Raw genomic sequence first — 18,137 nt, 5'->3', positions numbered from 1 at the left:
GTGCTCCGGTTCTGGGCCGCGCGGCCACGCGCCGTCCTGGGCGTGGACGCGGGAATGGGAGGGGGGACCCGGCGGGGCGCGGGGCGCCCGCCGACAGGAAGAGTACCGAAGGCCTCAGGGTCTCGGGGGGCGCTGGCCAGAGCAGCGCGGGGCCTAGTGGGTGCCTGCCATACCTGCCGCCGGCGGGTCCGCCTCCTCGTCCGCCTCCGGCTCAGCCGCTGCAGCTGCAGGCGCCGCGGGTAGCGGGTCCATCGCGCCGCCAGTCATGTGAGAGCGCGCCACGTGACTTCCTCCGCGCCCGCCTGGGCTCTGCCTGGCCTCGCCCCGCCCACACCCGGGCCTACCACGCCCACTCCCAGCTTATCCCCGCCCGCCCGGGCCTGCCACGCCCGCGCCCGACCTCGCCATGCCCACTCCCATCCTCGCCTCGCCTCGCCTCGCCCCGCCCCGTCCCGCCCTGGCCACGCTGCCCCGGGTAGGGCACGTGGCGCGGTCCGGGCGCGCGCTCAGCCCTCCAGCGTCCGCCGCTCCAGCCCGCCGGTTCGCTGCCGGCACCCTCGCCCACTCGTTCAGCCCCCACCTGCCCTCACTCAGGCACCCACTCAGTCATTCATTCATTTATTCACACGCGCACCCTCTCGTCCGCCCACTCGTTCACCCGCTCATTCATTCACCCACTAGCTCATTCGCTCATTTACCCACCTTGTCATCCAGTCGTTCGTTCACTTACCACCCTCTTACTCACTGGCTCACTCACTCAGGTCTCCTGACTGTCGCCTGGAGGCCAGGCGGGCCCTGTGCTGGGTGCTGAGGATACAAAGATGCATTTGGTACCTTCCCCCGTCTGGCGGACAGACGGGCGACCCGAATGGATCCAGTGTCCTGACTTCCAAAACAAGGCTGTGGGAGCGCCGCACAAGAGGGTTCCCCCGGCCCTGCTGGGGTGAAGGGATCCCAGGATGAGTAGAGCCTGAGCTGAGGCTGGAGGAGTGAGGAATTCAGCAGAAGGAGGGAGTGGGTCCCCGCAGGCACGAAGGCCCTGAGGCATCACGCAGCTGCAGACGCTGTGGTCTTCCTGAGGCTAACAGTGGGAGCAGAAGCGGAAGCTGGAGCGATTGGTAGGGCTCCATTAGGGAGGGCCTGGTTTCAAAAGTAAGGACCTCGGGCCTCCTAAAACTGGGACACCTATAAACACCCAGGGAGTTGGTAACAGCGATCAAGAGCCCAGGGTCCCTGTCAGGGTCCTAGGAAGGGCCCCAGTCTCCCCAGGGGGTTAGTTCTCCTCGCTATAGCTACCGGACCTCTTTGTGGGCTGGCACCAACAATCCTCTGCCGCAGCACAACTGAGGAAGCGGTTTACCTCTGCCACAGGTGGGCATACAGCAGCTTTCCCAAGCCACAGTGGAATGCTGTTTCCTCCTGCCACCATGGGCTTCCTTTAGGCTGTTTTTGCATCGAATGCTGTGCTCGGCACTTTCTCCTCTCCCAAGACTGGGGCACACACATTCCCCCACCCTCCCACCCCCGCCTCCCTCTAACTTCCTGGCATTTTATTTTTTATTTTTTATTTTTGCGGTACGCGGGCCTCTCACTGTTGTGGCCTCTCCCGTTGCGGAGCACAGGCTCCGGACGCGCAGGCTCAGCGGCCATGGCTTACGGGCCCAGCCGCTCCACGGCACGTGGGATCCTCCCGGACCGGGGCACGAACCCGTGTCCCTTGCATCGGCAGGCGGACTCTCAACCACTGCGCCACCAGGGAAGCCCTCCTGGCATTATTTGATACATATCTCTGTCCCCTGCTAGACTATAAGATCTTTGTTAAATGTTTAAACATTCACTGCACCTTGAAAACTGTGAAGCATTAAACAAGTATAAAGTCAGATATTACTCAAGAAAAACAGCACAGGAAATTTATTATTTTACTTTAACACCCCTGACATATGGTCACACAGCCTCCAGTTCAGTGGTCCTGCATCTTGGGGGCACTCATCACCTGGGGAGCATTCAAATATACTCTGCCTGAAGCCCACCCCCAGGAGTTCTGATTTAATTGGTCTCGGGTATGGCCCGGACTCTGGATTTTTTTTTTTTAAAGTTCCCTGGACAAGGCTAAGGTGCAGCCCAGGTGGAAGACCACTGCTCTAAGTTGAAAGTTTGTTTTATTCTCACAAACATTTCCTGAGCATTTGCTAGGTATGGAATTTTTTACGGCATGAGAGAGGAGAGTGAGGGACGCCCCACAGGGATAACCAGGAGACACCCCCACCCTCCAAAGTTCCTGCTGGAGTTGAACAGAGGAGCAGAACACAGCAGGATTCTCACACCACACAGAGTGCAGTGGGTGTTGGGGCTGGAAACGTGGGTGCTGTGGAAGGAAAAATGAACCACTGGTTCCGACGTGACTGGTTGTGAATGCCTCCAGAAGAGGGAGTTCAGTCCTTACGAGCTGTGGGGTACACTGCCAGATATCTCTAACGGTGAGAGAGTGCTTGGGAAGTGTGCACTGAAACATGCCTGCCTGTAACTTCTTTAGATCCTCGCCAAAGAAGCCTAATCCTTATACTGTTTCTGTTTCATTCAGGAAATGGTAAATAGAAAACGGAATTTCTGATTTTTAAAATAAATTTATTTATTTATTTATTTATGGCTGCGTTGGGTCTTCGTTGCTGTGCATGGGCTTTCTCTAGTTGCGGCGAGCGGGGGATACTCTTCGTTGGGGTGCGCGGGCTTCTCATTGCGGTGGCTTCTCTCGTTGCGGAGCACGGGCTCTAGGCACGTGGGCTTCGGTAGTTGTGGCTCGCGGGCTCTAGAGCGCAGGCTCAGTAGTTGTGGCACATGGGCTTAGTTGCTCCGTGGCATGTGGGATCCTCCTGGACCAGGGCTGGAACCCGTGTTCCCTGCATTGGCAGGCGGATTCTTAACCACTGCGCCACCAGGGAAGCCAGGAATTTCTGATTTTTAAAACCCTTTGATTAGTGGCAAGAATCCAATTACATTCAGACTGCTAATGTTTTTGCCGTCACTTTTATTGCTTTCCATTCAGGAAAATGAGAACTCTGTGAGCAAACGGAGGGAGCTCGGAATGCAGAGCGCCGAAGTGGGGGCTCACCACACAGCGGGTCCTGCAGAAAGGGGCCACCATCAGGTATCCTACAAAAATGCAAGCACTTCCAAGTCCTACCAAGGACCCTTCAAAAGAGCTACTAAATGCTGTGAGGAGTATATCCTAGAAGTAGTAACGGTAGTTCACGTTAGTCAGGATAGGCTCAATCATGCTGCAGGAACAACCTCAGATCTCAGAGGCCTGAAACAACGAAGGTTTACGTTCATCCTCGTCAGCCCGAAACCCAGGATAAGGGGGCAGCCACCATCTGGAATTTCTGCCATCCTGACAAAGGGAAAGTACTCTGGAGCATTTAACTGCTCTGGCCCAGAAGTGACACACAACACTTCTACTCAAAATTCATTGGCCAGAACTTGTGTCATGGCTCTACCGAGCCACAAGTGGGACACTACCATGTCCCTGGAAGACAGAAAGCCAGGAATGTCTGATAAACAGCACTGAATACTAAGCACACTAACCACACTAACATCTACTGAATGTGCCTGCTATGTACTGAGCACTCCTATACGTGCTTTTTCTTTAGAAACTCATCAACTCCTCATGATAAATCTAGGAAATAGTAGTATGATTATCTCCAGTTCAGCCAGAGAATTTCAACACACTAAGACCCCAGAGCTAGCTGATAGAAGATCTGGGATTCAAATCCACGCTGTCTGGTACCAGAGACCATCCTCATAGCCCCTGTGGCATTTCCCCTGTGCTATAAAGCTAGCAATTTATCTTCAAAGTTCTTAATCAGGAAATTCTGGTCCACCCATAACCTCTTTCTTTCTTTCTTTCTTATTTATTTGTTTGTTTATTTATTTATGTCTGCGCTGGGTCTTTGTCACTGCGCGAGGGGGCTTTCTCTAGCTGTGGTGAGCGGGGGCTACTCTTCATTGCGGTGCGCAGGCTTCTCATCGCTGTGGCTTCTCTTGTTGCAGAGCATGGGCTCTAGGCGTGCGGGCTTCAGTAGTTGTGGCATGTACGCTTCAGTAGTTATGGCTCACGGGCTCTAGAGTGCAGGCTCAGTAGTTGTGGCACACGGGCTTAGCTGCTCCACTGCATGTGGGATCTTCCTGGACCAGGGCTCGAACCTGTGTCCCCTGCATTGGCAGGCGCATTCTTAACCACTGTGCCACCAGGGAAGTCCCCACCCGTAACCTCTTGTTTTAGGAGGCTTGGTAGGGAAGCTGCTTATGGCTCTGTAAATCATATTGTGGGGAAGGGGAAGGACTCTAAAAGCAGAAAAAAAATATAATAATTTCATTCATAATATCAAGGGACTTCCCTGGTGGTCCAGTGGTTAAGACTCCACACTTCCATTACAGGGGGCACGGGTTCAATCCCTGGTGGGAGAACTGAGATCCCACATGCCATGGCCAATAAATAAATAAATTAATTAATTAATAATATCAACAGTCCCAAACTTTATTTTGGTTTTTGGCCACGCCACACGGCATGCGGGATCTTAGTTGCCTGACCAGGGGTCGAACCCGTGCCCCCCACAGTGGAAGCACGGAGTCCCAACCACTGGACCACCAGGGAAGTCCCCCAAACATTTTTTTACCACTTACTATGTTACAGGCAGTGTGCTAATTGCTGAACCAGTATCATCTCATTTAATACTGTGAAGATCATGATATCAAATCCTCCTGTGACACTATGAGTTACCTTCTCAGGCAGTACCTCTCAAATATCCATTCTAAAATTCCTACCTGGAGTAAAGGGATTTGCTCACACCCTCCATGAGCCCCAGGAAGCTTTAAATATCTCAAACATGTTGGCTGTCCGAATTAGACTTTGGACAAGCTACCTGACTTCCTTCAGCTTCAGTTGCTCACATGTAAAGTGGATATATCAATATTACTTGCTCCAAAAAGCTGTCCCTCAAAGGTAAAGTTTTAAATCAGAGACTTCTTATGATGGTCTGAACTGACGCAGAAGTATATTCACCCTCTTCACCAAACATACAGAAATGCTAGGTAACATTTTACCCCCAGAACTGTTTTTAATACATAGTTGGAGTCAAAAGCAAGAAAAGGTGCCAGATATAGGGGGAACTTTAAGTTACAAGGATGAACAAAAGCTGAAGCAAACAACTCACAGGGCTTTCAGAAATAATAAAGGTCTTAGGAACTTGGGTTAAAGCAATAGGAGAGGAAGGCTTAGGTCCCAGCAAGGCTGGGAATGGACCTGAACTTCCTAGATAAAATCAGGATTAACGAAGGGATAACCTACCAGTCTTTAGAAGCAGCATGGAATCTGGCTGTCCACAGTGGACCAAGAGTGGAAAAAGAATAACCCTTGAGGAAATCCCACTCCAAGACATTTACCCAAGAGAAATAAAAGCATATGTCCACCAAAAAAGGCTCATTCCTAGAAGCCACATGCAAATAGCTGAAAACTGGAAATAACCCAAATGTCTATTAACAACAGACTGGATGAACATATTGCTATAGTCAAATAATAGATTGCAACACTGCAATGAAAAGTACAAAACACTGAAACGGGTGGTGGGAAGTGGGGCATTGCTATAACAAATACTCAAAAATGTGGAATTGGCTTTGGAATTAGGTAAAGACTGGAAGAATTTTGAGAAGTGTCATAGAAGATGCCTTGATTGCCTTAAATAGACTGTTTCTAGGCATATGGATATTAACTGTGGTATAGAAAACCTACATCATAGTAGACGGTGGTACCTCAATTGTCATAAACAGACTGTTGGTAGCAACATAGACATTAAAGTCACCTCTGGGGCTTCCCTGGTGGCGCAGTGGTTGAGAGTCCGCCTGCCGATGCAGGGGACACGGGTTCGTGCCCCATTCTGGGAAGATCCCACATGCCGTGGAGTGGCTGGGCCCGTGAGCCATGGCTGCTGAGCCTGCGCGTCCGGAGCCTGTGCTCCGCAACGGGAGAGGTCACAGCAGTGAGAGGCCTGAGTACCGCAAAAAAAAAAAAAAAAAAAAAAAAAAAAAAGTCACCTCTGCAGAGGGCTCAGAAGGAAATGAGGAACATGTTGTTGGAAACTGTATGAAAAAGGGATCTTGTTATATAGTGACAGAAAGCTTAGCTAGATTGTATCCTACAGTTATATGAAAAAGAACCTATTTAGATTGCAAAAGATGGTAAAATTAGGAGACTCACTGTCAGGAAAGCGTGCTTTGGAGAGAAAGCCAAATGTTGTGGCTGAACGACATTTTTCTGGTGCCTAGAGAGGAACAAAAGGTCACAACATTTGGTGACACAGAGGGCTCTTTGAAGAGATTAGGTGTGTGCCATCTCTGCAGAAGCAAAAAACAGAGATGGAATTATTCAGGAAAGACCTGTGGATGAGACCTGTGAATGACGTACATGGGAGATCCATAGGTTTTTGAGCATGTTATATCAGGAGAAACACTGCCAGCTTGGACTGACAGGGACAGAGAAAGATGAAATGAAAGCAAGCTGTCTGACCCTCAAAATTCTATAGACAGGAAACAACCTCATAATACCACTCAGCTGCAAGCGTGTGCTACCCTGGATGAAAAAGGAAGAATATTCAGGGTGGAGCTGTGGGCTCAGAAGGCAGAACATTAAGCCACAGAGGATAATTCCTTGAAACCTAACTGAGGGAATTCCCTGGTGGTCCAGTGGTCAGGACTCTGCTTTCACTGCCGAGGGCCGGGTTCGATCCCTGATCCGGGAACTAACATCCCACAAGTTGTGCGGCCAAAAAAAAAAAAATTAAAAAATATTAAAAAAGAATAAAAGAAACCTAATTGAGTTTGCTCCATTGGATTTCAAAATTGCTTGAGACTGCAATTTCTTTTTCCTTCCATTTTCTCCCTTTTTGAATGGGAATGTCTATAACCGTTACCCCATACCTATCTCACTATTGTATTTTGGGATTAGATCATTTATTTTCTAAGTGTACAGATGAAGAGGAATTTTGCCTCAGGATGAATCATACATAGAGTCAAACCCATACTTGATTTACATTATTCGGATGATGAGATTTTTGACTTGTGAGCTAATGAGATTCAGATGAGATTTTGGACTTTGAGTTGATGCTATAAAGGGTTGAGATTTTGGGGGATGTTGGGATGGGATGAATGTATTTTGCATATTGGATGGATGTGAATCTTTGTGGGGGCAGAGGACGGACTGTGATAGATGGAATAATGCCCCCTCAAAGAGGTTCTAATCCCAGAACCTGCGGATATGTTACCTTACATGGAAAAAGGGACTTTGCAGATGTCTACAGTTAAGAATCTTGAGATGGGAAGGGTGCCCTGAATGATCTGGGCGGGTTCAATGTAATTACAAGGGTGCTGCACAAAAGGAATTGTCAAAGACTGTCAAAGTTAGGGAGAAGGCCATGTGATGTTGAAAGTAGAAAGTGAAGTAATGCATTCATCAGCCAAGGAATGCCAGTAGCCTCTACAAGCTGGAAGAGGCAAAGAATGGATTCTCCACTGGAGCCTCCAAAAGGAACCTGTCCCACCAACACCTAGATTTTAACCCTGTTCAGTCTCATTTCAGACTTGTTACCTTCAGATCTGCAGGCAGTACATTTTTGTTGTTACAAGCCATTAAATTCATGGCACTTAATGCCATTGAACTGTACACCTAAAAAATGGTTACTGGGACTTCCCATGTGGCGCAGTGGATAAGAATCCGCCTGCCAATACAGGGGACATGGGTTTAAGCCCTGGTCCAGGAAGATCCCACATGCCGCAGAGCAACTAAGCCCATGCGCCACAACTACTGAGCCTGTGCTCTACAGCCCGCGAGCCACAACTACTGAGTCCATGTGCCACAACTACTGAAGCCCGCAGGCCTAGAGCCCGTGCTCCACAACAAGAGAAACCACCGCAATGAGAAGCCTGCGCACTGCAACAAAGAGTAGTCCCTGCTCGCCGCAACTGGAGAAAGCCCGTGCAGAGCAATGAAGACCCAACACAGCCAAAAGTAAATAAAATTAAATCTTAGGGCTTCCCTGGTGGCACAGTGGTTGAGAGTCCACCTGCCGATGCAGGGGACACGGGTTTGTGCCTCGGTCCGGGAAGATCCCACATGCCGCGGAGCAGCTGGGCCCGTGAGCCATGGCCGCTGAGCCTGCACGTCCGGAGCCTGTACTCCGCAACAGGAGAAGCTACAACAGTGAAAGGCCCGCGTACTGCAAAAAAAAAAAACCTTCCTCACAAAGAAAACTCCTGGTCCAGATGGCTTCTCTAGTGAATTCTATTGAACTTCTAAAGGAAAAAATAATAGCAATCAAATGCAAGCAAAGCATATGCCAGGAATGTAATGTTGGTTTAATTATTTGAAAAATCAATGTAACTCACCATATTAACAAAAGAACCATATGATCATCTCGTATGCTGAAAATATAAATTGCAGAAAAAGATAAATAATGCAGAAAATTTTTGACAAAATTTAATACCCATTCATGATTATAACTCTGCAAACTAGGATGATAAGGAAACTTCTTCAGCCTGATAAACAGCATCGCTGAAAGTCTAATGCTGACTTCATACATAAAGTGAGAGACTGAACATTCTCCCCCGAGGATTAGCAATAACACAAGATGTCCACTCTCTCTTCTACTCAACGCTGACTGGAAGTCCCAGCCTGTGAAGCAGGCAGGGAAAAAAAGGCATAAAGATTGGAAAGGAAGGCGCATATGGAAATACATAAAAAATGCTAAGAAAACCCAACTAGAACTAGAATAAGTGAATTTACCATAGTTGCAGGATACAACACCAATACACATATATCAATTGGATTTCTAGACAGTAGCAACAAACAAACGGAAAATTTAAAAACAAAACCATTTCCCCAGTTCATCTAAACTCATTGAATAGAGAAAAACAAGAGCAAACCCTGGGGTTTCCCTGGTGGCGCAGCGGTTGAGAATCTGCCTGCCAATGCAAGGGACGTGGTTTCGAGCCCTGGTCTGGGAGGATCCCACATGCCGCGGACCGACTGGGCCTGTGAGCCACAACTACTGAGGCTGCGCGTCTGGAGCCTGCGCTCCGCAACAAGAGAGGCCGCGATAGTGACAGGCCCGCGCATCGCAATGAAGAGTGGCCCCCGCTTGCCACAACTGGAGAAAGCCTTCGCACAGAAACGAAGACCCAACACAGCCAAAAATAAATAAATTAATAAACTCTTACCCCCAACATCTTCTAAATAAATAAATAAATACTCAGTCTCTAAGTATCATTTAAAAAAAAAAAAAAAGAGTGAACCCTAAGGCAAACCACTGACTTTGAGTGATTATGATGTGTCAATGTAGGTTCATTCTTGGTAATACATGCACCACTCTGGTGAGTGATGATACAACCGGGGAAGCAATGCATATGTAGGGGGAGGGGGTATGTGGGGAATTCTCTGTACCTCCCTCTCAATTTTGCTGTGAACCTTAAACTTCCCTTAAAAAACAGTCTTAAAAAAAAAAAACTATTTCTCCAAACTCTTTCTGTAAAAGTCTGATATCAAAATAAGACAAAGACATTAAAAGAAAAATACCTTAATACCAAAATCAGACAAGTACATCCCAAGAAAACTACACATAATATTCTTCATGAACACAGACGCAGAAAACCTTAACAAAATACAAGCAAATCCAATCCAGTAATACATAAAAAGTATTGTGACCAAGTGAAATGCAAGCTTGGTTTAACATTTTAAATCAGTCCAGGTAATTTCACCACATGTATTTGTTTCCTGGGGCTGCCCTAACAATCCGTGTGGCTTTCAACAACAGAAATATTTTGCCTCACAGGTCTGGAGGCTTGAAGTCTGAAATCACGCTGTTGGTGGCCAGGGTCCCTCTGGAACTTGTGAGAGGAGAAGACTTCCTTGCCTTTTCTAGCTTCTGGTGTTTGCCGACAGTCCCTGGTGTTCCTCAGCTTGTAGACACATCCCATGGCTGTCTTCTCCCCGGGTGTCTGTCTTCACAAGGCATTTTCTTTTTCTTATAGTGACATCAGTCACGTTGGAGTAGGGCCCACCCTCATGACCTCATCTTCACTTGATCACTTCTGCAAAGACCCTATTTCCAAACAAGGTCACATTCCTAGGTACTGAGGGTTAGGACTTCAACATGTCTTTTTTGGGAACACAGTTCAACTGGTAACACCACACTCATAGAGCAAAGGAGAAAACCCATATGACCATTTCAATAATATTCACAAAAAGCATTTGAAAAACTTCAGCATCCATTCATTATAAAACTCTTGGCAAACTAGCAATTGAAGGGAACTTCCTCAACCTCATAAAGGTATCTTCAAAAAACCAAGAGCTAGCCATCTGGGGCAGGATGATAAAATACTGAATGTTTTCAATATTTGGATTGAAATATTAAATGCTTGGGAAGACCAACATGCACACTCCCACTGTTCATATTCAACGCTGTGCTGGAGGTCTAGCCAGTGCACAGTGAAGCGAGAAACAGGAAAAAATGCATACAGATAGGAAAGAATCTGTTCATTAAAAATATGGTAATGTACATAGTAAATTCTCTAGAATCCAGAAAGGTTACTAGAGCTAGTAACTGAATTAGCAAGGTTCCAAGATACAACATCAAATATAAATATCTATTGTATTTCTATACGCTAGCAATGTACAACTAGAAAATAAACTTTTAAAAAATACCACTAAGGGCTTCCCTGGTGGCGCAGTGGTTGAGAGTCCACCTGCCGATGCAGGGGACACGGGTTCGTGCCCCGGTCCGGGAAGACCCCACATGCCGCGGAGCAGCTGGGCCCGTAAGCCGTGGCCGCTGAGCCTGCGCGTCCGGAGCCTGTGCTCCGCAACGGGAGAGACCACAACGGTGAGAGGCCAGCGTACCGCAAAAAAATAAAATAAAATAAAATAAAATAATAAAATAAAATAAATAAAAATACCACTAATATACAAAATGGAAATATATAGGGATAAATTTTTAAAGATATGGGCAAAACCTCAAAGATGAAAATTATAAAACATTGCTGAGGGTAACTAAAGAAGACCTAAATACTTACATTGACATATTGTTAGGATGTCAATTCTTCCCAAATTGATCTATAGCCTCAATGGAGTTCCAATCATAATCCTAGTATGCTTTGTTCATAGAAATGTATATGCTAATTATCAAATGTATATGGAAAAGCAAAGTATCTAAGATAATCAACACAATTTTTAAAAAGAAGAACAAAGTTGGAGGACTCTCACTGACTGATTTCAGGGTTTCTATAAAGCTACAGTAATCAAAGTAATGTGATACCGTCATAAGGAAATGCAAATAGATCAATGGAACAGCACAGAGAGCCCAGAACTTAACCCACTCGTATACGGTCAATTGATTTTCTTTGTTTTTATTATTATTTATTTATTTGGTTGCACTGGGTCTTAGTCATGGCGGGCAGGCTCCTTAGTTGTGGCACGTGGGGTGATAGAAATGTTCTATCTCAATAAGGGTGTCAGTTACACTGATGTATGCATTTGTCAAAATCCTTTGATGTCTAATACATAAGCTATGTATGTAGGCTTTATGTAAACTACACCTCAATAAAAATTATTAACAAACTGCTACCCCCAAATCTCCTATATATGTGGAAATGTAAAATAATATATATGGGCTTCCCTGGTGGCGCAGTGGTTGAGAGTCCGCCTGCCGATGCAGGGGACGCAGGTTTGTGCCCTGGTCCGGGAAGATCCCACATGCCGCGGAGCGGCTGGGCCCGTGAGCCATGGCTGCTGAGCCTGCGCGTCCGGGGCCTGTGTTCCGCAACAGGAGAGGCCACAACAGTGAGAGGCCCGTGTACCACAAAAATAAATAAATAAATAAATAAAATAATATATATATGCAGAAATGTAAAATAATTCATAATGAAATAGAGATTATTTGGAATTGACAATGAAAGCACTACTTATCTTAGAAGTAAACAAGGCAATCAATGTTTAAAGGAAAATGTATGATCTTAAATGCACAGGTGAGAAAACATGAAAGACTGAAAGTTAATTAGCTAAGGAGTCACCTCTAGGTGTTAGAACAGAGTAAACCCCTTTATTACTTAAAAAAAGGGCAGTAAGAATGTACATCTGCTTCTACTAGGTACCTAGGCAAGCTACCAGTCTGAGACCACTTTGCTTCTGAAGCTTACGGCTGTGGCCCCCCAAGCTGGGCTACACATCCGTGAAAGGCAGGGTCACGGCTGGTGACTCAGGCAAGCCTCCCACACCCCAGCACTATTCTGTGTCGAGTTAAGCTTCCTTATAACCCCCTGCTGTGGCGGGGACAGGCAAATGTAACTTTGCTGCCTCTTACCCTGAGGACATAGCCTTTGGGTCCAGTTTTCTTTCTTTTTTTTTTTTTTTGTGGTACGCGGGCCTCTCACTGTTGTGGCCTCTCCCATGGCGGAGCACAGGCTCTGGACGCGCAGGCTCAGCGGCCATGGCCCACGGGCCCAATCGCTCCGCGGCATGCGGGATCTTCCCGGACTGGGGCACGAACCCGTGTCCCCTGCATCGGCAGGCGGACTCCCAACCACTGCGCCACCAGGGAAGTTTTTTTTTTTTTTTGGGGGGGGGGGTCCAGTTTTAAGGGACAATGGCTTCCTATTATATTCCCAACTTTGTACAGACCCTGGTCTTTACCTTCTTCCATGTATTATGAGGCCATCAGCTGAGCTCCAGTTCACCCAGGTTGGCAAATGCCTCTAGCGCTCTTCTTACTTTCCCTCAGATTTTAATTCCTTATTTATAGTGATGATAACTCTTTTATTTGCAGCAAATCTTTACTATCTTGTCAGCTCTTCAGTGATTTACTCAGATAGTGTTCACATTTTTTTAACATTTTTTATTTCTTTAACGTATCTATTTTATTTATTTTTGGCTGCATTGGGTCTTCATTGCTACGCGTGGGCTTTCTCTAGTTGCGGTGAGCGGGGGCTACTCTTCGTTGCAGTGTGCGGCCTTCTCACTGCGGTGGCTTCTCTTGTTGCGGAGCACGGGCTCCAGGCGCGCGGGCTTCAGTAGTTGTGGCATGCAGATTCAGTAGTTGTGGCGCACGGGCTTAGTTGCTCCACGGCATGTGGGATCTTCCCGGACCAGGGCTTGAACCCATGTCACCTGCTTTGGCAGGCAGATTCTCAACCACTGCGCCACCGGGGAAGCCCAGATAGTGCTTTCATTTTATCCAGGATTTTAGTTGTTTTCAGTGGAAGACCTGAACCCAATCACGCATCTGGCCATATTCTCAAACCAGGGAAGCAGTCAGAAAAGCACAAGTACAAAGAAAAATATAGATAATTTTAAGTGCCAGCGCGACAAACCTGCATGATAAAAGACGCCATGAGGGAATTCCCTGGCGGTCCAGTGATTAGGACTCAGCGCTTTCACTGCCGAGGGCACGGGTTCAATCTCTGGTCAGGGAGCTAAGATCCTGCAAGCCACGCAGCGTGGACCAAAAAAAAAAAAGACACCAAAAACAAGGTGAACAGATACAGCCCAGCCCAGAAGAATATACATAACTTTAACATAGGTAATAGGTTTAAAGATTATAATTCAGAATTTATAAAGAACTCATCCACTTCAAAATGGAAAAGACAAACCACCCCAAAGAGGCAAAGGAGACTCACTGAAGAGGAAATATGAGTGGCCAATAAACATATAAAAGATGTCCAACCTTACTGTTGACTGGGTGTGCTAGACATTTGTCTTTTTTTTTTTTTTTTTTTTTTTTTTGCGCTACGCGGGCCTCTCACTGTTGTGGCCTCTCCCGTTGCGGAGCACAGGCTCCGGACGCGCAGGCTCAGCGGCCATGGCTCACGGGCCCAGTCGCTCCGCGGCATATGGGATCCTCCCAGACCGGGGCACGAACCCGTATCCCCTGCATCGGCAGGCGGACTCTTAACCACTGCGCCACCAGGGAGGCCCCATTTGTCATTTTTTGACCATACCGCACCTGCGTCTTCCTCCCCATGTTTGCGGAATCCCCTCCTTTGAGCCTGTTCTCCTACCCCGTGCGGGTCAACGGCCAGACACTCAGCCCCAGCCGCACCCAGCCGCGCTGACGTGAAGTGGGGCTCTGAGGCCGAGCGGTCTGCACGACGGTGATCGCCCACTGCAGCTGCGGCACCTGCCTCACACAGCGAAGCGGGGTGGAGGCTGGGGGCTTCCACCAGCACCCAAGGGTGCTGTCACTGGTGCTGGGGCGCCAGCCCCGACGTCTGGGACCCTGTGTTGTCTTCATTCTATCATCACTGCCAGCTCTTGGCCTGATCTGCACACTTCTGTCTGCTCAGCTTTGAGCCTGGTTTCCCAGCCCTCCTGGAGATTTGAGCTGCTTTTAATAATTAACTTTTCTGCTTAAATCAGAAATCTACTTGTATCAGGGAAATGCAAATTCAAACAACAGTGAGATAGATACTCCTTCATGCACAGGAGATGAAAAGAAACAGAAATACCCCTACACTGATGGAGGGGGTGCAAATTGATGTAGATGCTTTGGAGGACAATTTGTGAATGTCTAATAAATTGGAATGCAGACACCTTAGGACCCCGAGATTCCTCTTCTGGTCGTATCCTCTAAACTATCGCTGGGGGTGACAAATGCAAGTCTCTTCATTGCACTATATATATAACGTGCGCGCGCACACACACACACACACACACATACACACACACACAAAACCCTACTTTGATATACACATGGAATGAATAATAAATTGCAGTATAGTCATACAACGTATGAACTAGCACAGTATGTACCAAGATGGATAGATCTTGAAAACATCATTTTGGGTGAAAAAGGGCATTGCAGAAGGATATGCATAGTATACCACTGGTGTACATTTAAAGACATAACACACAAACAGAAAAGAGGATAGGTAAAACAGGAAATCTGAATAAAATAGGTGAACTGTACCAATGTCTACATCCTGGCTGTGATATTATACTACAGTTTTGCATCATTAGGAGAAACTGGGCAAAGTGTTTTAGTTCTTACAACTGCATGTGAATCTACAATTAAATCAATAACAATTTCATTAAAAGATACCAAACAATGTATGTATTACTTATAGATTTGTGATGGCTTCTCCTGGGGTGGGGAGCAGGGAGAAGATGAAATTTAGGAGAGACAGAAAGGGGACTTCAAATTTTTTTTTTCCTTAGAAAGAAAAATATTTTTTTAAAGATAAATCAATTTATTTTTTATTATTTGTTTTTTGACCACACCAGGCGGCATGTGGGATTTTAGCTCCCCGACCAGGGATCGAACCTGCACCCCCTGCATTGGTGGTTTTAACCACTGGACCGCCAGGGAAGTCCCAGAAAGAAAACTCCTGAGGCAAATATGGCAAAATGTTAACATTTAAAAATCTGGACGTAGGTGAATGGGTGTTTATATACTACTCTGTACTTCTCTTTGAGTTAAAAAGTGCTGAAAAGATTAAATGAGACACTGTTTATAAAGCATTTAAGGCAGTGCCTGGCTTGTAGTAGGCACTCTTGATAATTACTGATTCCGTGAGTCGAGGAGGGGAGATTTGTCATAGCTCCAGAGAAGTACCGTTCTCTCAGCGCATCCCCCAGTTCTTGCCTCCTGCTCAGGGTTACGGCAGCACAAAGTCCACTTTCCAGTTCTTAACGCCCTCTTCTCAAAGGACCCCAGTGAAAGAATCCACCTCAAAAAAAGGGAGATGGCCCAGCACAGTTTAGTGGAGCACGGCCTCTGAGGCCAGGAGGCTGGCTGGACCGCCTCCACCCCGGTGGGGATACCAGCATCCCTGCCTCGGGGGTTGTCCTGGGGACTAAGTGAGCACTTACTACAGTGCCTGGCAGCTGGGCTCAGTTACCGCAGGACCGGCCAGGACCAAGGCAGACACGCTGCCCGCTCCAAGACCCCACGATCTTGTTTCAAAGTCAGGGTTCCTGACCTAGTTCACAGCTAGGAAGCAGCTCAGAGAAGATGGATAACTCGCCCAAGGTCTCGTGGAGCTGAACACGGACTCTGACTCCTGACTGCGCCCCCATTGGAAGATTAGCCTTGGTGAAGGCGGAGGTGGGCTCTGTCAAGAGGGAAGGGGGAGAGGTTTGGGGGATCTGGGCCATATGTGACCCTTCGACTCCATCTTTCAGCCCCGTTCAGATACAATACCCTGGAGAAACGACTGCGAGACTCACCAGAGAGAAAAGTGCTTCCTGGGCTTCCCACGAGGTTAGCAACTGAAAAAGGAAACCCCCATTACCTGGACCGAAAAGGGTGGGCCGAGAGCGCCACCTGCAGGCGACTCGTCTCTCCGCCGACTCAAGTTCTTCCCGCGATACCGACAAATCCCCCCGTCCAGCGGGAGCATCAATCTCCCCACGCCTCCCCACGCAGGGCGCACTTCTGGCTTCCCAGATCTCAGCTCAGCCGTGTCCTCTTCAGAGAGCCCTCCGTCTGGGGCCGCCTTCATTCTGCCCCTCCAGCTTCTGTAACAATAAATGCCCTTTATCCCCCACAGCCACGCGACCACTACCCATCTGTCCACTGTCCGTCTCCCCAGCCAGAGTGGCAGCTCCGTGCAGGGAGGGACCTTAACTCAGCAACTCGGGCAGGCCTGCCTCTCGATGAATACTTACTGAATTCACTGCATACAGTGTGGTATATATTTTTCCAGTGCCTATACTAATGCTTACTTGATATTTGAAAAAACAAAAATGGGATATATTGCACATATGATTTTGCTACTTGATGTTTTCCTTTAACAAACGTGCCTTTAACTGAATCTGAAACCCTTATGAGAGGGCGGTCTGCTAACCAGCCTAGCTCCACTCATGCATCCATCCATCCATCCTATTTAGGGAGCACGTACCCCCTCGCCATCCAGCACAGCACACACCAGCCACAGGTAGCCAGTATAACTGGGGAACTGCAGTTTTCATTTTATTTCCTTTAAATTAATTTAAATTTAAAAGCCATACTCATTCAGCTATTGGAAAACTTTCAAGTATGTTTGGAACAATTGGGGTATATAAATCTACCTTTTCAACTGTAAATTTTATGAAATCAAAATACAGATCAACTATTTCGATGAAAATTTACTGATTGAATTGAGAAGTGCAGTAAGTAAGGGACGTGTTGGACTGCCAGGACTTCAAATGAAAAAAAAAAGAATGTAAAAATACCTCAATGGGGGGCTTCCCTCGTGGCGCAGTGGGTGAGAGTCCGCCTGCCGATGCAGGGGACACGGGTTCGTGCCCCGGTCCGGGAAGATCCCACGTGCCGCGGAGTGGCTGGGCCCATGAGCCATGGCCGCTGGGCCTGCGCGTCCGGAGCCTGTGCTCCGCAACAGGAGAGGCCACAACAGTGAGAGGCCCGCGTACTGGGAAAAAAAAAAAAAAACCTCAATGATTTTAATATTAGTTATATGTTAAAGTAATACTATCTGAACACGTTGGGCTAAATGAAATACAGTATTAAAATTGACTTTACCTAATCTTTTTACGCTTCTAAGGTGGTCACTAGACAGTTCTAAAATTATAATACATATGTGACTCGCATTGTATTTTTTTTTTTTTTTTTTTTGCAGTACGTGGGCCTCTCACTGTTGTGGCCTCTCCCGTTGCGGAGCACAGGCTCCGGACGCGCAAGCTCAGCGGCCATGGCTCACGGGCCCAGCCGCTCCGCGGCACGTGGGATCTTCCCGGACTGGGGCACGAACCCGTGTCCCCTGCACCGGCAGGCGGACTCTCAACCACTGTGCCACCAGGGAAGCCCTCACATTGTACTTTTATTGGACAATGTGCTGGGATCTACTCTGTTCTGGGAGTGAGACAGGCCATCACTCAAAATCAAACTTCACGAAAAGGTCAATGTTAACACAAGGAGTTCTCTACATCTATGCCCAGCCAAGACACCACAGCCTTTATTTATTAACTTATTCATTTGTTCATTTATTCAATCATTTGTTCTTTCGGCAGACATCTCCAAATGCCGTGTCAAGCCCTAGAGCTCCTAGAAAAAAACTGCTGTGCTTGTTCCCAGTCTTCCCCGAGTTTAGGAGGTTTTCCCATC

General features: G+C 47.3%; 1 protein-coding gene across 1 annotated transcript in view; it reads right to left on the bottom strand.

Moving 5' to 3' along the window:
* Positions 1-293, bottom strand: part of SNX8 (sorting nexin 8) — a 41,126-nt gene extending 40,833 nt beyond the window's left edge. The window contains exon 1 of the mRNA XM_060077980.1: positions 174-293. Coding sequence (XP_059933963.1) covers positions 174-267 — 94 coding nt within the window. The 5' untranslated portion in view covers positions 268-293. The remainder of the gene's footprint in view (positions 1-173) is intronic.
* Between the last annotated feature and the right edge of the window lie 17,844 nt (positions 294-18,137).

Source organism: Mesoplodon densirostris, chromosome 16, assembly GCF_025265405.1.
Source record: "Mesoplodon densirostris isolate mMesDen1 chromosome 16, mMesDen1 primary haplotype, whole genome shotgun sequence".
Classification (NCBI taxonomy): domain Eukaryota; kingdom Metazoa; phylum Chordata; class Mammalia; order Artiodactyla; family Ziphiidae; genus Mesoplodon; species Mesoplodon densirostris.
Note: the sequence above shows the minus strand (reverse complement) of the source record. Positions and strands in the feature narration are given on the sequence as shown.